This window comes from Apteryx mantelli, chromosome 5 (assembly GCF_036417845.1).
Source record: "Apteryx mantelli isolate bAptMan1 chromosome 5, bAptMan1.hap1, whole genome shotgun sequence".
NCBI classification, from domain to species: Eukaryota; Metazoa; Chordata; class Aves; order Apterygiformes; family Apterygidae; genus Apteryx; species Apteryx mantelli.
In genome coordinates, this window is record NC_089982.1 from 39861220 (window position 1) to 39881978 (window position 20759).

General features: G+C 36.0%; 1 protein-coding gene across 2 annotated transcripts in view; it reads right to left on the minus strand.

Moving 5' to 3' along the window:
* Positions 1-454: 454 nt before the first annotated feature.
* The window catches only part of PDGFC (platelet derived growth factor C), a 133203-nt gene continuing 112898 nt past the window's right edge, over positions 455-20759 (minus strand). For both annotated transcript variants that reach the window (XM_067297847.1, XM_067297846.1), the window contains 3 exons: positions 8634-8841; positions 2795-3012; positions 455-2016 (listed from right to left, as the gene is read on the minus strand). In XM_067297847.1, coding sequence (XP_067153948.1) covers positions 1900-2016; positions 2795-3012; positions 8634-8841 — 543 coding nt within the window. In that variant the 3' untranslated portion in view covers positions 455-1899. The remainder of the gene's footprint in view (positions 2017-2794; positions 3013-8633; positions 8842-20759) is intronic.

Consider the following 20759-nt stretch of genomic DNA (forward strand, 5'->3'; position numbering starts at 1 on the left):
TCACTATCACAAAGTCATACTGACACACAGAAACATCCATATCAGAACTCATTTTCATGATGGAAACAATAACAGAAGATGTTTTTTCAACTTGACAGCTTCACATCCACACTATTTTGAATATTCTGAATATTTGTATGAATACCATCATATTCCTTCTCTTTTTTTCTTCTCTTGGATTTACAGATAAACAGAGATAGTTAAGCAAATGGAAGCACAAGAAAATGGATCTGTCTTTGTAACAAAAGACTTTCACTTTTATAACTGACTTTCAGAATGATAAGCAGCGAATCACCCTCTCTACTTTTTTGTTATTGTATACTTATCACATATAAATATGCAATCACACCAAAACATTTCTTCTCCCAAAATTAGCATTATTACTTTATTTGGTGATTCGTTACAATCTGCAAATCCAATAGTCAAAAAATAAACTAGACATAATGTTAAAGCATTTTACAAGCAAAATACTTTACTGTTTCCTCTTCAATTTGCATAGGGTGGGATAAGTGTACTGGTTAAAGGATATAACATACAGAAGAAACAAAAACATAGTTCATAAAACTGTACTGAAGAGTGTTACAATCCTGTGAGTCAACAGAATTTAAACAGATGTAACCATCAATGGAAAACCATACACTTCAACATTAACAAGGCTACCTTTCCATGATCACGATGCATCATGAAGGCAGCAGGCCACTGAACTTCTTTTCTTATGTTGTAGATCATCCTACTTCAAAGAAATTAAACAATTAAAAAAGCCAGAATGCATCTATCTATGGTCTTTTTTTTCTGCTGGAACAAATGCCAGAATGGGAAGAGGAATTTTTTAGTATCTACTTCTGAAACCATTTATAGAAATTTCTGTCTCTTATATTTTCAGTATCATGGAGCTAGCAAGGTTAGACCTTCATCCACCCATCTCTGTTTATTATTACTGTGTTTCCCCGTAAAAACCCATACTTTTTCACTGTCTAGCAACAAACTATCAAGCAATAACACTCCTTTCCCATAGTAGCCTATGTTCCCATAGTAATCTATGTTCCTCCAACTGTATAAATCTGGCTTTAAAGTCTCACAAAACTAAAAAATATTTGATCTAGGTTGTAATAAAAAAGAATATTAAATACCTTTGGTAAAAATAGATATATTTAACAAGTTTAGAAAAGCAAATAGTTATATTGTCAAAAGGAGAGTATAAAAATGTACACAATAAAAAATAACAAACAACAACAACAAAAAAATCATCGGCCATAGTAGTAAGAATAAAGGCGCTGTTCTTTCCAATGTTAGCTCATTCCATAGCTATTGTCTGGTCTTCTTTCTAAAAGGCAGGAGCTTTACTAGAACGTATGGAAAAATCCAGTCTTTCCTACCAGTATCAGGCAAATTATGTTTAATTCGGAGCAAGACAGTCTGTTTTAAAACAAGTTTATAAACCAGAGAATGCTTCATTTAGAGTACACAGGAGTAGCTGAACACAGAAAGACAGATTTCAGATGTTTTCAACAGAGGCAAGGTGTACTGGAGCTGTAGAAATGTGACAGCCAGCAGAATCAAGTCTCCATGATGTGAGCCTTCTAACTTTAGTTTTACTCCTAAATTATAAATCCATGTATTGTCAAGAAAACTGTGGGGGACAAAAACAATACATACGTTTTAAATCCCTCATTGATGCCTTTCTCCCATCCTTTCACTGGGCCTCCAAACAGAGCTGTTACACAACATATAATCCCAGTTTGGCTTCTCCTCTTTTTAGAGCTCACTGTAAATCCTGAAGATGGAAGATCCCCAAAGCAAACAACTGAGATTATAGAAGGAGATAATGCACAAGCCCCATAATAGAATCAGCCATTGATTGAATGTGCTTTGCAAGAAAACAGCACATTTAAACCATGTTTATCCTTCAGTATTCCCTTTGCACACACAGTCACACTCCTCATGGTGTTCCAAGGGCACATCTGTCAATGATTTATGCAATCCCCGTACACCAATCCTTGGCTTCAGTTGGAGAACCTGAAGGAGAACAATCCAAGCATCAAGAGAACAGCAAGTGCATCGTTACACACCTGGACTATGAGCTAGACTGCTCTGGAAACAAATTGGAAGACAGGAGGCTTATCAAAAGAAACTAAACCTTTCCTCAGCTGAATTTCTTCATTTATTCCACACAACAATTATTATTTTTTATTTCATCTCAAGGCCTTTCCAAATGTGATTATAACACGCTTAATAAGTATTTGTTTTTAATCAGAGAGTCTTGCAGTTTCATCTTTCTATTTGTTTTCTTTAAGGACTAATGATATAGTTAACCCCATGGAATTACGAGATAACTCTTTAATAAATAATTTTAACTATAGATTTATAACAATGGAAATGGACATATCTCTTTCTTTATAAAGTTCATATCTGCCTCTAGAGAAACATTAACAGGGAGGTGTGATATGTCCAAACTCCACTAGTAAACAGGTATTTCAGGAATGACTTAACAGTTCCACGGAAAAGCCCACTCTCCACATGAGTCAGTACACAGCCAGCGCGGAAATATATTTGTAGCTATAGGGATACTATGAAACTTAAATATAAATATCAACTCCCCTTTCACTATTGTACAATATTTTAAAAAGGAAGACACTAAAATTTTAAGTTACACTTCATTAAAGTGGTTAAAAAAATTACTACAAGTCCAATATGTACAATTTTAAAATATATTTTGGTACACTCATAGTAAAAACAAATTCTTGAGTTGTCTTTCAGTACTTGCAAACATGCAAATATACTAGAAAGTGCATACCTCATGGTATTTTTTGGTGACTTTTGTTGGTACACATTGGCACTCACTGCAGCTCTGATGACAACAGGCACAGTTTCCACCACAACGCTTAACCAGAAGACACAGTGGCCAGAAGATGGTGTCAGTTCGCTTCAGCTCCTCCCTCAAGGACACTGAGAAGTTGCGAGGAGTACAACTATACAGCCGTACCTCCTCCTTTAGAAGGTTCAGATCAACCACTGCAAAAAGACGAACAAATATGTGCTCTTCTGATTCATAATCAAACTTCACTGGTGGTGAACCAATGGTGTGGAACCCTTGGGGAAAGCTCATGTGCTAGTGGTGCAGGTTCAGCCCAAAGGATAATACTGCTGTTTTATCAATACTGTGAAACCTAAATTGAAAAATCCTTGTTTAGGAGTATTCACTATTTATTTTGTAACTCTGGAAGAGTTGGTTCAAATTAAGCAAAGTAAGCTTTAGCTGCTATATTCTAGTAAATGTTTTACCATATCAACGCTAATGGAGTTCCCTTTGTGTCACACTCATACTCTGAGTTTGAGTGTTCCTATTCAATATTAACTATGAACTGGAAAAACACACACAGCAATTAAGAATCCCGCTAACTTCCAAACACATTTTTGAGTTCATTTCCATAAAACATGACAACATTTTCCCCCTTGAAAATTCAAATAATGCTTTTTTGCAAGGGAGATAAATAATTTTTTTTTTTAAGTATAAATAATCCAACCATTTATATTTAAGGGGGGAACTCACTGCTATGGACAAATAACTTCAAGAAGTTAGCTCATTGTCCGTGAATACTGTATAGACGATATATAAGTGCATAAGTATGTGCATCTATAAATGTCTTAACACTCTCCATTTTTCACTGGTCCTCTCTTTCTTCATAGCAGTGCATATATGAATTTCTGTTGTTTCTCTTAGCTTCATTTTCACTCGATGTCTCTTAAATAAAATCCAGCTTCTCCTTCTGAGCATCTAACTCATCAAACTGAAGGGTTAAAGATATTCATATTTAGCATCAAATTCCCTATAAAATGGTTCTGCTGTATCACACTAGAGTTTGACTGTGCCAATGGTTGAACAGCTAGCTCATGAAAAGATCAGAAATATGGAAAATTACTTCAGGCTTCCCTTAACTGCATCACCAAGAAGTAAGAGGTCTTGAAATAGAAAAATGAGAAAACTGGGAAAAACTGGGATCAGTTTGGTGAAAAACAGTGTAATTTCATTTCTTTCAGAGAAGCCAGGCTATAGCGTCCATGATCTTGAATAATTTGTCTTAACCTTTTCTTTCCACTCCCACCACCAGTAAGGAACAGAATTAATGTCTAATTCACAGGGGTATTCCTTCTTACTGGTTCATAGTACTTTATCTTCCTGAACAGAAAGAAAAGAAGAAAATTTAATGTAATATGGCCTGAATGTAATAATGTAATAAGTCTTGAACAAAGCAGTACAGACCTTTAAACCAACTGTTTTTGATCTGACTCAAGAAGAAACTGGGAACAAAAATATCTCAGTGCAGTTTAAAAATCATATTATTAACCATTGATATATTACTTCACAAACCCTTTATATTAACTGCTAGTAGTTCATCGATAAAAAAAGCTATGAAATAAAGTTAAAATATGTTCCTGCTCTGAATCATCCTCTAGAAAGATACCTCTTTTCTCTCTTTACTATGTAAAGAGCCTCCAAAGGTTTCTAAGGAGAACTTTAGCCCATTAAGACCAGCTATCTCCTCTCATTTCTATTTAAACATGCGAGAAAAAGAGAATTTAGAAGCTGCACTTCTCTAAAGAAATGCTCACTAGTACTGTCCCAGGAGCAGATCTTTGGGCAATAATTTTATTCCACAGTTCTTCAAACATTTCTTTTGCAAACCTTACCCATATAATGGCATCCAAAAGTAAGGGTATACTGTTGTGAAGGGTCAGTTAAACACACCGAAGCCTGTTCTCTGCTTACGTTTACAGTGAATGCCAAGCTGAGGCACTTCATTCCTTTACTATCAGGTTAACACAGGCTCCTAAATAAACAAGTTGACTTTTTAGAAGTGAGGAGGGTGTAATAACTCCAATGAAGTTACTGATAGGACACCAGCCTGCCTCCCACACTGAAAGAGCATTCCCTGAAGAAAGCTGAAAAGGGAGCAGAAGAGATACAAAGCTTTTTGGGGAGAGATTCACAGCGAGAAGTTAGAAATGATTTAAGCTCCTCTGGTCAGCTAATAGCTCTAGGCTGAGTCATTTAGATAGTGGACATATCTACCTCCATTTATCAAGGACTGTGGACAGAAACTGAGTATACTTCTTTCTCCCACTACCTTTCGGGATATGGAATCAGTGATGAGTCTGAATGAGAATACAACACCTAAAACACAGTAAGACAAATGATAGTTCAGCTGATACTTTCTGCTGGTAGATTTCTACAGAGACTGAAGATGCTTGGAACAATGAATTTCAGCAAGCTAAGCTTGTGTGTCCTAACATGATTTCTGCTTGTTCCTTCACCATGAGAAACTGAAAACAGAAGTTGGACACTGATGCCAAAGATACCACCTGCCTCTTCTAGCATGCCCAGGGACCAGTGGAAGAGAGCTGCCTACCTGGCATCCTGTTACTTTGCTATCTTCTGCCTACAGCCAACAGTAGAGGAATGTATCCATTTTTCTGTACCAGTTGTAGTTATGACACAGAGAAAAGGGCAGTGTACTTAAATGAGCAGTAAACATAGTATACATTTTGTCACAAAATTGAAATGAATCTGAACTGCACCCCTCACACCTCCAGTCCAAATTTTAAAAAGTTTGTGTATAAGGACACACATTCAGCTCTTGGCAGATGTATTTAAGTGTGCCTTATTGTAACAACAAGTTTCAGGAGAGCTGAAAAACTGCACATTTGGTTTCCATGCTTTACGATCCACTAAGGTATATTGCTATCATACTTTTACATGAACCCTCACCCTACCTTATGCAATTCAATTTCATTAAAAGGTCTGTGGCAAATTTATCCAGTGCTTATATAATCACTTCTTTGAAGTGTGTGAATTAAGCTGTTATTTTTTCAAAGAGTATCTATCTGTCCAAAATTTATTTTAACACACTGTGGGCATGAAGCTAGATGAGAGAATGTATATATTCCCTTAAAAGTGTTTACTTAACCACAATAAAAGGTTATGTGGATTTCCCAAGTGCACTGAGTTACAGTACCTGTTATAATGTGAACATTTAAACACTCTTTCAACTTGGCTTCCACTCATGTATCATGTTTGACACAACAGTCAAAGTTCTTTTGTTTAGCACTAGCTCAGGAAGAATGGAAGGTTCTGCAGTAGCATATGAATGAGAAACACTAAAATAAAAATAAGGGGAGGAAGAAAAAAGGGGGAGTAAATGTAGATGCAGATAAGTCTAAAGTAAAGTCTATTTCAAAAGTGTGTCTTCATTAGCATATACAACTCAAATATTCCATGTTCACACCAGCCTGAAAGTAACTGCTTTCTCTAATTGGCATTGTAACTTTTTAGCATCTTCTGGGACTTGCATTCAGTACCACAGGGACCTTTCTTTCCCAAAACATTTTTCCAGCTGGCTCCTACTCTCAAAGACAGTGAAACAAATTATATCCTGGTTGAGACACCAGTATGTGGGCACAGACAGCAGAATGGTTTTGGTTCCTAGGAGTGTAACTGCTTGGAGATGTTCCTAGGAGCGTAGCTTTCCTACTGTCTCCTACAACAGGAAAGAGCTGTTACAAAACTGGTTTCTGTGCAATTTTTGAACTCCAAACAAACAGCACAAAAGACAAAGTCACATATCTCTCTATACCAGAAAAGTATCTACTAAGTACTATGGTTGGATTATGACTCTTCTATTCTTCTTAAGCAGACTTCAGAATACGGTCTAATGATTACTCATAGATTTCTGTGGGAAGGGATGGGATCAATTTTTTGCACTGCAACATATATTTTATTTTTAAGTATGTTTAATATTCTAAAAGAATTTAGGGCTATATTTAGACATCAAAAGAAGAAACAGCAAGTTCAACAGCTTCTGAACTTGCTGTTTCTTCTTTCCTGGCTAGAAGTTTTTAGAAGCATTTTATCCAGAGAAAACATCAGACACAGAAGTTCTGTGGAATTTAGGTTGTCTAAATATAGTCTTTTTCATATGAATTATTAAGTAGAGGATGACATTCTTCTCCTTTCTACATAAAGTAATATATACTTTTAATTAGAGTTTCTTTTAATCTAGATATAAACTGATGCTTGTTCATGAACGTAGGGACACTAATTTAGCTTTTGCACTGAAATACTGCAAAAACAAAACTGATCTAATTATAGAATCAAAGAGTTTGGAGAAAAAAATCCACAACATTTCAGGGCATGCACTTCTCCAAAACAGTTCTTAAATAGGTTTTTAAATACAGCAAACTTTCTACTAAAAGCAACAATATAAAAAAGTTTGCTTTCCCTAACTATTTAATAGACCTAACAGTTCATACTATATCATCTCAACTGGACATATTTTCTGCCCCAGGCTATTACATTACACACTCAGTAATGCAGTCTGAGGGTGGTCTCTTTAAGATGAATGTGGCAACACTATGATATGTTTATTCAGTGGAAAAATCTATTTCAGTATCTAATTAGAAGTCTTTAAAAGATTTACTCTGATAGTTTCTTGGAAGATCTGTCTTGCAGGGAGTTGCCTTTGTCTATATAGATGTTATCCAACACCTGCATTTTAGTTTATGTAAGGTTCCACATATTACATTTTGTTTTTCTCTCTACTTAGTGTATGCTTATGGCATATATTTGGCAAATACTGAAACTCTTGAATTAGAAGAGTGTTAAACGACTATCTAAAAGACATGGTCCATTGCTGAAACCTTTTAAAGAAACTTCCTCCTCTTTGACTTTTGATTTAGTTGATGAGTACATTGCTGTAGCAACAGAGGTAGGGTAGACGGGTTCATTTTTAGGCTGTGATCCAAGGATCAGCTGTCAAAAACTTAAATTTGAGTTATGAAAGTTTTCATCTCCTCCCTTTCCTTGCTGATCAGATGATAATCTAGTTTACATTTGCCAACTGAGGACTTTATTCAGCTGCACTTGTATATCTTCATTTTCATGCTATATGGTGGGAAAGGAAGGAGGTATTGCCTGCATGCTATCCAGCCACATGGAATCCATAAACATGAAACAGTGGGCAGCATCTGGAGGATATGTGGTAGAAAATGCATGAATGTCAAATATAGATGGAATAAAATGATTTGCTGAACAAGAAATAGTTCAGCAAGTCTTGAAATACATCATCTATTTTACATCTGATTAAGCTGACAACTGCACGATCAAATATCAGATATGGACACAAGGATTTCATGAGGTAGCATGGAAGAGCAACATTTAGCTAATTGCTTTCAATCCACATGCTGCAGAGACTACAAACATGCTAAGGAGGTAAACTAATTGTTCACTTGATACAGTAGGTGTAAGAAATGACCTATGCTAATAAAAAAATAAATTTGTTGCCCTTCGTACAAAAGAAACCCACATGCCCTTCCACTCTGAAAACAAAGAGGTCCCAAGCTCCCTGTCTGCTTTAATTTTTTTTCTTTGTTACTTTATCCTGCTAAATTCCTTTAAGTTTTGAGTTTAGTTATTGTCCTTTTTCAGAAAATACAACTGAAAACATCTAACGACAATGATCTCTAACATATTCCATTCTTGGAACCAAAATTCAAGGTGAAGAAGGCTCATAATTACTGTTTCTTTGTCACGAAAACATCTGTAGAAAGCTGCAAGGCCAAACAGAAGAGTAATTTACCTCTTGATTTTCTCCCATGAATATATGCCTTTCCAAGAAGTTGCCACGTTGGCCTGTACAAATCTTCCAAATCCAGTTGCCACCGATCTGGTTCAAGGTATTGGATAAGTTCTTCCACTGTACTAAATCCAGCAACGGCATTGTTTAATACATCTAATGGTAAAGCTGATGGGGGTAGCAATGATGGGCTCGGTGCTTCTGTGTGGTGCTGCAATCAAAGCCAAGAGAAGAGTACCAGTCAGAGTTTTAATGGATCTGCTTTGATGAAGTGTTGTACTTTATGAAGTTATACATAGCTGGGAAAGTTTATAAGTGGCTAGCTTGTTTCCAGTGTACAGTTTACCTAATAAGACAAATGACAAGAGCCAAAAAGTACCTAATTATTCTTCAGCGATAAAAGTAAACAAACTTTCACCAGACAGTCTTCCCACTTCTAACATTCCTAGTCTTAAAGATTGCATGCTACTATACCTGTTGTTTGAGGAAGTTCACTAAGTGATGGACGACATTGCAGAAACAGAACAAACAGTGATGTGAAAACATGGGCCCATGACAAGCAATTACTCCCTCCAGAAACCTGAAGAAAGACACATTTCACGTGCTGCCTTTCCTATGAGGATCTGCCACAGCCTTTTTGTTCTTGTCTTTCAATGTAAAATACAAACATGCCCTAGCATAAAGACAGCAACTATTCCTGTTCCCACCTACAGATGAAAAAAAAACACTAGCTGTGTTTCCACAGTGCTAAGAATTATGTTTCCAGTTAAACAATAATTAACAGAGTAATAACAACATCTGGCATTACTATAATTATTTCTCCCTTAAAAAACAATTATTTCCAAAGATGTCAAAGCACTTAGATGCTCAAATTGAGTAATGAAAAAGTCTATGTACTCTCCCACAACACAAATATCACCAAGAAACTCCCACACATACAGGATCAGTGATACTCAGCTACATGCACCTCTAGCAAGTGGGACTGCTGTTTTTGCTCACTCTCTACAACCTCTTTAAAATATACACATTGATTTATATTTTCAGAGGATTAAAAAAGGCAGGAAGGGAAGCTTTCCAACCCTATGCAGGAAGTGCTGCTTCACCATCCTAAGTTTGTTTAGACCTGTAATAAGGAGACATCACTACAGCCATTATGTCCATACTATTACACTACAACAATTTGCCTGGGTTACGTAAGAAAGATAAGAAAGATTTGACCTACTGCTGATTTAGGAGACAGGAAGGACAAAAAAGCGTGAACTTAAATAAATAATGTTACATGCATCACTTCTTTCAAATGTGGTTCACATGAGATATTCAACATGAGCATGGTCAGGCCTTGGAACAGGTTGCCCAGCAAGGCTGCACCGTGTCCACCCTTGAAGGTTTTCAAAACACCACTGCATAAAGCCCTGAGCAGCATGGGCTGCCCTCAGAGCTAACATTGCTTTGAGAACGAATTTGAAATAGGCACCTCCTGAGGTCCCTTCCTGAATTCTCCTATGCTCCTACAACATTATTAAGAATGAAGGACTTGATACCACTCCAATAAGTGAACTAACATGCCGTTTGGCCTTAGCTCTGTCACTTCTCAGTGCAGTGCCTGTCAGGACTGCACAACATGGGAACTAGGCAAATAAGATCTCTCCTGCCTTTCTGTAGGTGACTAGTTTTATACCAGCACTATATTGTCCTGGGTATACTGACATATATACATACATATGTGTGTTTGTGTATGTACATATACACACATACACATATATGTGGATAATTCCTCAGCAGACTTACTCAGCGTCAAAATGGGACTCTCTGTAATCTAACATGAAGTGTAAACATACTTTCATTTTTTCCATCCGTAATGTCAGATCAGTCGTATTTATTTACCTTTACAAAACGATCAGAGAAATAGATTGGTGAAAAATATAACAGCTATGTAGGAACAATTATTTAATAAAAGAGTTCTTGCAACACTACATACTAAACAGCAATTTCATAAAATATGCCTGCCATAGCAATATTTCATAACAATAATTATATTTTCTTTTTTGTGCTCTCAATTCTATTAAATATGTATTTTTGGTTTCAGCTAAGTCTGTGGTTGAAAGGGCAGCAAATGGAAGTAACCACCATGCCCTTCCTATTATTTGCTTCAAGCATTTTTCTCCGTCTTCAAGAAATACAGTCACTAGAACGATCTGTGCTGCTTTTTAACTGGGAGCCTTGCAAGGATAAAATGAAACACAGGTCTAATCTGCTGGTACCATTAATTTCTACACTATTTTTGTCTTGCTATTCTAGCATCATTTCCAACAGTGAACGAAGTAGTTGTTTCCCCATTCTTGATGAATGTGGATTTCAGAAAGTTTACATATTTCCTTTCCTTTTCTCTCCAATGCCCACATCAAAAAAACATGCTGATCCATCTATTAGGTTATGATAATAAAGCAACATATTCTGGTCTATAATTTAAATATTTGCTCTTAGAAAAACATGCCACTCAGCGAGTTTCAAAATAGTGCTGTGACACTATAATTCAGATGGTTAAAATAAATAAATAAATATTACAAAATTTTTCTTCCTGTTTTTCTCCAGGATATTATATCTGTTAATAGTCACATTTCCTAGTTTGAAGGTGTAGGGTTTTGCTAAGGTGAAAAATAAAATAAAGATCAAATGGTAAAACTAGTATATGAAGAAAAATTTTCTTCTATTTCATTTCCAGTATAATATACTTCAGTGTCTCACTGCTATTAGAATTTTCTGTTGCCAATGAAAAGATTGATTCCAGACGAAAATCCATCGGTTTAGAATCTATTTCTATATTTCACAGTTTAGAACATGCATACTTAGCAAAATATATATATATAGGAACTAATCCACACCAATTTATGTTAGTCTGGATTCAGTAGGCATTTGCCAGAGTTGAAAAGTCATGAGGAAATGGTGAATCATTGTGTTTAATGGTATCGCAAAGCAAATAAAAATTGTCATCACTTTTGAATTATTCTCACAGCAAAATAAAACATTAAAGAAATCTAATTAAAAGAGAAAAACTGCACAACACTGAAGGTGAACATTTTCGAATACAGTAGTTAAGATTTTAAGATTAGGAATGTATTTCCCAATAATCTCTTAATTTAGTCAATTTAAATCACAGTTAGAATGTATCAAAGATTAAAGATGATACAATAAAGCTACAAATGCTGTAATTTATATTTATAACATAATCACTGGAAGTCACTCAAAGCTTTTTTTTTTATCTAGAAACAATGTTTGCACCTTCAGTAAAGTTTTATTCTTGGAAAGGGTAACAGGAGAAATGACATAATTCAAGAAATTATAACAACTTTATCAAAGGGGCATATCTTTTAGAACAAATCAATATAAAATTTTAGCATAACTCTGAAACATAGCATTGCAGTTGCAACTTCAAACAGTTATAATACTCTACTCAGATCAAGCTGTTTCCCTCTTTTTGTGGTACATCACTTCTGTTTTAAGTCCTTCCAAATAATAATAAATTCCAGATAAAAATCCATTTGCTTAGAATTCCATCCAGACCTATTTTAACATTCCTACACTGACCCCTGTCTCCCCCCGTCTGCCTGACAAAATGAATTTGTTGTCAAGCCACCCTGCGTAGTGCTACCGAGGTAAGAACGCAGGAGGTCTCAGAGCTGCAATTTCACCACAGAATGGTGGTGTGAAAGCTTTACAGTAGGACCCTGATAAGCTTTAGCTGTTTTGCTATGAAAATGCTGATGGAGACATTATAGAGGCTCTTACAATGAAGTAGCTAGCTGTCATCTGTATATCTACTTCATAACTGCCATCACCTATTTACTCCACAGAAGAATTACACCATGTCTCCCCTAACAGGTCAGCTAGCACATAATCAACCTTAGATTTAACAGACACATCTTTATCTGACAGGGGAGACGCAACCTAGGAGAGCAGTCAGCTAAAGCAGATGGCTTTAGGGAGCAGCCATCCAAGACAGCTTTCTTTATGCAGACCAGTTACTGGGAAATGACAGTCTCCAAGCTTCTCCACAACAAGGACACATGCACTTAGAGTTGGATTACAGGCAAAAAGGTGCTGGCACAACCTGTGCATCTGGCTCACTGACTTCACTGGGTTGATGTATCAGGAATGAATGTGCTCCCAATGCTGCCAGTGAACTGCAGACACCAGTAACATGATGTAGATACTTTTCTTTAGAGAAGTACATCCTTGAATAATACCAATGTTTTAAGCTTGAGACCACTGTTTTTTATTTTTTGCCCAAGGATGAATATTTTCCATCAAAACAGGCTTGAAAAATACATCAGCAAGTTCTATATAATAACATGTTTCTTCTAGTAAACAGGACGTTCTATGGTTTTTGATTTTGTACCCAGGAAACAAATTTCAATTTATTTTAATATCAATAAACATGTTTAAAAACAAGATAGAGCCAAATAATTGTATCTTTATTGTTACTAAAAACAATTCAGGATGAAAACCAAAAACCAGAGTAGAAAACGTAGTACCTCAGCTGCCCTGTAGAACAGCCAAGAATGACAATCAGTGCTGGATCAAACCGAATTTTCAGTAGGTCTGTTAATATTGTAGTTCCATGTGTGTACTTGATTCTATCAAAAAGAATACCTTACAGAAATTGCCTAAGGCATTTACAAATGTAAGAGAGGCAAATAAACCAAAGTTAGGTAACGGGTCAAGATATTGGCTTGCAAGGAAGGAAATGAAATATCGTTAAGACTGACTTTACAAAACTACCCAGATCTGAAAGTTACACATAACAACAGTACCCCAGTAGATAAATCCAAGTTATTCCACCTAGCCTTTCTCCCAAAGAGGAAAGGGTATGACACTGTTGCAACTAGAAAAGAAGGCAGCCATTAATAAAGTGTGAGTCTGAGTAAAAACTGCAACAACTGAATTTGAAATTACCTAGTTGAAGCTGAGACCTAAAGGATGATTTAGCATGTAGCCTAACTTTGAAGACTTGTGATTAATTTCTTGTTTTGCCACATACTTCCTGCGTGACCCTGAGTATATTATTTAGGCCACGGCTTCATGGTATAAACCATCTGGCGGCAGCATCCCCTTGTTGTGCCAACATGACTGTGTATGTGGCTGCATCATAATCAAGAACTAATCTGGCTAAAAAAGAACACTTCTCATCTCCATTTTTCTTTAACCACAAGCTTATTCACAGTGCAGACCTCCAACAGCTAAGTCATCACAACCTTTTGGCATAGTGGCCAATAACACAAACATTTTAGATTCACTCTGACATCAGGAGTTTCATATCATGGAAGTTTGTATTGCAGCCTTATCACATTTGTAAAATGAGGATAACGGCACTTCCTCAATCTCACAATCTCCATGAGAGAATGAACACAATAAATATTTCCTAGGTACTTATTATTGTCTTTTTGAAGAATCCAGAAGAATCAACTTTGGATATGAGATTGTATGTTATAAACCTACCCCTTCTACCTCTATTGGTCAGTTCTTCCCTTACGCAGAACCTGTGTACTTGCTCTACAGATGAACAATTCAAAATAAAACAGCATTCACCTTGAATCTACACCAGATCAGCTCTTAAGCACCATTATGATCTAAGTAAAGCCTTCCTTTTGCTTCTATCTCATAGGATAAGACTGTTAGTGTACTGAGAGCCTCTTCTGGTTAAAGAAAAGGAAAGAAGCAATTTTGTTAGTTTGCTGCAGGCAAGAGTGAGGATTCTCATGTTTAATAATGCAATCACAGAGTTAAGTCTGGAACAAAAAAACAAGTGAGTCAGATACTTGGTATGACATGCCATTTACAAGTAGGGAATAATATGTTTTAAAAAAGAAATTCCTCTCCCCAAAAGAAAATCCAATTTTTTTCACTCCTTGTCTTGAAGAAAACATTGTCAAAAAGTGTCTGAGTGAAAGCCCATTCATCAGTAGGCATAATTTGGAGAAAATAATAATCATCAATATAGTTTAATCAGACTAGAAGAGATGCTATAAAAAAGAAAAACTCAGAGACACATCTCCCTCTTGGAAATACAGCTAGGACCAATGTGTTGAAAGAAATAACATATATTTGTTCCAGTGGAATATCCTTACAGGACTTTATTACTATTATTGTTACTATTATAAAAGAACACCCTGAGCCCTGCTTAGAGATATGCTGTTGAAACTAAAAGTACATGCACATTCTTGTAACACTCACAATAAAGAAAGCCTATTTTCTTCCTTTATATTCACAGGTAACGCTCTTATTAGCGTCATTAGAAGCTACACAAGAGAACAAATATCCAGCTCAGAAAGAACTTTCCCTGAGGACACAGAAGTTTCTTGGCATAACAACAGTTCTTCTCTCCCATAGATACATGCAGCAAGGATTCTGAAAAGCATCTAGAAATCCATACCTACTTGAAACGGACAATTTTCTAGAACTTTTACTTGCTCACGTGTAGAGTACAGTACAGAAAAGCTAACTCATTTGTGAAAGTGTCTCACCTGTAAAGATTCATCCTCTCTGTGCTACATGTAAGCATTAACCTGAGTCAACACTATGCAAAATGTTAGTCCTGTTCAAGTAGCAACCCAGAAGGAAGTGAAAGTGATCTGCAGTAGGGCCTGCAGGCAGCCACCTAAGGAGGGAAGCCAAGTTCCAGGATTGTCCTGTTGTGCCTCCAGCAAAGAAATGAAAAAAAGAAGGAGAAAGGGAAGATAATGTTTAGACTGCCAAAGCCATGGAATAAGGCAAGCATGTTTATTCGTGTGTGACAGAGAGGTAAGCCAGGAAGGCTGACGCCGGTCCCATCCACTGCAGTACTTCTTGCCTCTTGCTGAAGTTACTATCACAACAGCAAGGACGGCTAAATGAGACATACAGCAGCTCCAGGGCTACTAAGTACAGAGTTTGATGAACTAAACTTCAGTCGCACTAAAGCAAATAGCCATCCAGTTCAGCTATCCTCACTTCAGGGATGTAACTTTTGGCAGACAAATGACAGACAAGTAGGAGTAGCAAGCCTCTCCAATTTAATCAGCCACTATACATGAGACCCCGAGAGCAAGATGAGAGCCCCCTCTTCCCTTACTGCACCTCCAGCTTTCTGCCCTTGTTAAGCTCCCCAATTTGTCTGTTCTTACAGTGTGCTGCCAACACTTATCAAAGCTTGTCCGGCTTCTCTTTGTATGTATGCAAGGCTTTCCTTTTATCTCACATTAAAGACCAGGGTCTGAGATGGCTTTCCAAACTCCATATGAGTAGTTTCTTAAGGCACTGACACAGAGCCTCACTTCCCAAATTGTGCATCATTTCTGCTTTCCTTTCCTTAACCCCGAAAAGGAGAAAGGTCACACAAGAAAGTGTATACCTTACTTCCTTTCTGTCTTTGCTTGTAACCAATGTGAATTTTTACTAATAAAGTTGCATGTTACCTGGGAAGCACACTGGGGAGGTAGGAGGGGCAAGGGGGGGGAAGATCACAGGGACAGACAGACCTAGCCTAGCCGACTTAGCCTTTCCCATGATCTACCACCAGACTACCAGCCAGAAGCCATAGGAAGGAATAAAAATGTAAAAGTACTGTTGGCAGAAGCCTAACATTACATCAGGTTCTCTTAAAATTTTGTGATAAAATAGATTTGAAAAAGTGCTAAATATTCCCCCAGAGAGAGGTTTTGTGCAATTCACAGCAAGGGTCCAGGATCCAATTCTGCTGGAAACAGCTAGGAGATGCTCTCAAAGAAATTAGTAGCAGGAAAAGAGCACAGGATGTCAGTGATTATCAGCTTTCTCCCTGCCAAACACAGCCTGTCCATGCATCCCAACATCCTTTGAAATACACAGCATAGGATGTAAGAATCACTCATGTCCAGCCAAAGATGACAGCTATCTAGAACACGTTCATAAGCTCTTAGAGTATGTCATCGATAAAAATGATCTCTGGAAGAAATTTTTAAAATATGTTAGTGATCTGGATAATTTTTTCATAAATTAGTGATCTATAATCCTTGTTTTAAATATATGTGTGTGTGTGTACATATATATATATGTATATATACACACACACGTATGTATATACATACGTGTGTGTGTATACACACACACACACACACACTGCTTTTTCCTGTGATCATACCTATCAGCAATAAGCCAGTCATTTATTTTGAAGGCAAAAAGAAAACTAATGTTCATACTACTTTATTCTTGTATGAATACTTTATTGTTAATACACTTCATTGTAGTACTTGCAGTGTTTTCTATTCTCTAGGAAATATATACACATTCACAAGTATCTTTATTGGATGTAGTTGCATGGAAATCACTAAATTTTCCAGTGTACCTAGCAAGTCTCACCAAAGCAGCATGCAGTAGCTCATTAAGAATTCACAAGCACTACAAAATCACCAAATTTCTCTCTCCCACCACCTAGTGAAAGTATTCTTTATTCTATGAAATGATACAGTCATTCTTAAATTCTTTTGGGCATTTATTTTCATTCACTAATTTATTCTTTCTTCTAATTAAGGAGAAGAGAGGAGATGTAAAAAATTCTGTTTGAGAGCTGTGTTGCCAGCATTGCAAGCAACTGCAGAGGTCTCAAATCATGAAGCATACAACCCCTGGAAACCATAAAGCTTGCAGATTCAGCCTGCTAGTTGCAAGAGGAGTCAAGTTTTGATGCCTATCTTTTCCATGGGTTTTTACTATATTTGCTTACATTAGGAATTCGTGGCTACAGTACTGAATGATAAAAGATTCTAGATAGAAGACTCAAAGAAGTTCATGACTGCTAATGACTCAGACATATGTTGACTCAGTGGCCAAACACTCAGCCATATGTTGAAGGCATTTCCTGAAGTACTTAGCTGAACAGGGAGGATTTAAGCAAACACTTAGTGCTGTACTGAATCAGGCCTAGAAGTATAGAACCAATTATGTCATAATATTATCTCCACTATATTAAAATAGTTTCAAAGTAGTTAAATCAATGGTTTTTTTTAATCTGAAGTCCTTTCCTCAAATAATTTGTCATTTTTGTTGTTTTCAGATTACTGTGGATATACAAACTAATTTTCGGTACATAATCCTTGGTTTTTGGTTCCTATAAAAACATTTGCATAAGGTCATATCTTAACTAAAACTTCTTTCAAAACCTTATTTTTTAGTAATTGCTATCTGCTTGTTTACAAGTCTTTCTATTTTAAATGAGACTTTAAATGAACTTTACAGTGAATTCTCCCCATTCCATATATATGTAGAAACCCGGAAGAAAAAGTAAGTCTACCTTTTGTAACACAGTAACAACTGCAAAACATTTTGGTTTCTGAACTTCAAAGACTCGCATTTTAACCTTCTCAAACCAACATACAATGCATTTAAAACTAACTAGATTCTGACAAAGAAATTATGAACTCCATGTCTGATAGCATTTTCTTTACATTTACAGATTTTATTTATTTTTTTTAAAACTAATTAACAGCCGCAATGAATCATTTCAATGTAGGGAAGGTGTGAGGGAATGCATGCCTTTTGTAAGGCTAAAAAGTTTGGTTGAATCACTTGTAGCAGATCTTGTTAGCAGTCTTCTGCTTTGAGAAACCTCTGTTCATGACATTGGGTTAACTATTTACAACACATGGTGCTGTTCAAAAAATGAAGACTCAGTTTTTAACACACAAAGTATTTTCCTGAATAGTAACTGTCATCCCCACCTTTGCATCTTCCTATTAACTCTTCCTTACTACAGAAACTAATTCTCTTAGTTTTTAAAAGGACCCATACACTTTATCCTCTCTCTATCATCTCTCATCATTACAAAGGCCATCTCCAGTCTCCTACCTTCCTCCAGTGTAGAAGTCTATTGATTACTTGTTAAATTTTCCAACAAATATGATGTTTTCTGCTCCTACTGCTCTCACTGTTGGACCTAAAGTATAACTCCACAGAGACCTTTCCAAAACTACTTCATGGCTTTCTGTATACATCCGCTATCATGTTTTTGTTTTATATATCTCAAATATAAACTCTTTAGGCAATTACTTATCTTTTTGTTTTGTGCTTGAATGGTGATTAAGACAGTAGGGTACTTCTTACTGTTGTAACTGTTTACAACAGTAATAACACTTTGCAGTAATATATTTTCATGGACATATACATACTTGTATGCATGTAAGAGTAGATATCTCAGAGAGAAATGTTTTTCAAACACTGGAATAAAGAACCTTTTACCTTCATCTTGTGAATGTAAATATAAATGCAAGATGTGTATGGTCAATAAAGGAGAGGAATAAGTATCATTATATACCCTACCTCAAGACTCAGTTCTACTGGATGAATGAGTTTATTTCTTCTTTATACTTAGTACATTAGCATTGCTATTGTTTTTTTTAATCCATTAAAAGATATTTTCTGGAATTTTCTATTTTGATGACTGTCACACTTGTTATTCCCTTCTAGAATGGAAATCTTATAAGAAATTATATATCAAATATTTGGTTGCTATAGAAGAGAGAGCACAAGCCTGAGAGAGCGAGACACAGAGAGCAAGACTGTTCTCTTCTCAGTACTTATAATGAGATCTTATTAAATCCTTTTTATACTTTAGACCAAAAGTCAAATTTAGCATAGAGAGATCCCTAGCTTAAAAATTTAACTGAACTTTAGCTGAAAGGCAGAACCAAAAGAATCCCAACACAGATCAACTTCTTTTATTGAAACTTTGATACAATATAAAGTCCTGCATATGTATCTGTTCTAGGCTAAAATGTGGATTAGCTTTTACTCTAATTAAGAAAAGGATTTGCAACAGCACAATCTAAATTATGTTTAAAATGCAAAATTCTCATATAAAAGGAGAAATACACCAGCCTATCATTGGGAAGCAGTAACGTGAAAGCTTATGTGCACCAATGAGTCAATGCAAAAAACATCCCTGCAACCACAAGACTTCAGTGAGCATGTACACATGGTACCAGGAGTTTGCTCAAAGCTTATTGCAAAGTAGGTACCATGATTATTAATCACCTCATTTATAAACACATCTAAAATTCATACAAAAAACACACTTGTATTTATGATTTACATTTATGATTTACAATCGGATTTTTTTTTTCTGTTCTGTATACAAAGCTCTAGTTCTTACCTGATAAACAGCATTTTATAAGGAATAAGCAGCCAACATAATTGCAGCTGTTCTGAATAAAAAAAAGGTTTTGTACATTCTTCTATGACAGGGAATGTGGTCAACCATAATTAAAGGACATAATATTTGCAGATTTTTTTTTTTTTAAATACTCATTTAAGTCAAAAATACGTGAATTCTTATAAAAAGCTAAACTGAATAGAACAACAGAAAGTGTCTGGAGTGAGGGAAACAAACTACTCTTCTAAGTTTACTCCAGGTATTAGAAATGGGTAGCTGCTGTTAACAAATTGTTTACTTATCCCAGTAGGTTCATAGGAGGTTTGTCAAACATTAAACACTAGAAATGACTATTTATTACTACTGGGAAGTGTATTTGGCAAGGATGATGAAAATGACTTCTACAGTACATGCAATTTTAATTTGATATTTCAATATACGTGCTAAATTGCACTTCATTATAGGTTTCTGTGCATTTCATATGACCAGAAAAGGGACACACCCAACATTCCTGTAGAGCAGACCTTGCAAATCAGAGCTTGCCTTGCCTTGAAGGTAGAAAGTCCTTGAACAAAAAATTACTTTGTAAAAAAAGAGTCCCAGATCTGTAGTGATGTATCATTACATAGTGTCACAAACATGTTAGAGATTTACTGTATTTGAAGATTCATGAAGAAAAATAATCTGTATTTTGTCACATTTAAACTTACTTTAAATGTAACACATCATAAGCTAAAAAGCATATGACTACAAAGCATGACTATGACTACATTGCTCACGTAAAGATTTTCAAACTGAACAAGCCAGATATCTAATCTGTGAGCTAGCTTTGAGACCCCTATACTCACTAGCCATAATGCTGTTCTGACATATCCTTTATGCCTAGCTGTATCACTTTTACCTACATATTTTCCACTATCCATATCTCTTAATTCCCATCGCATGCTACCTCATTATGTATATTATAT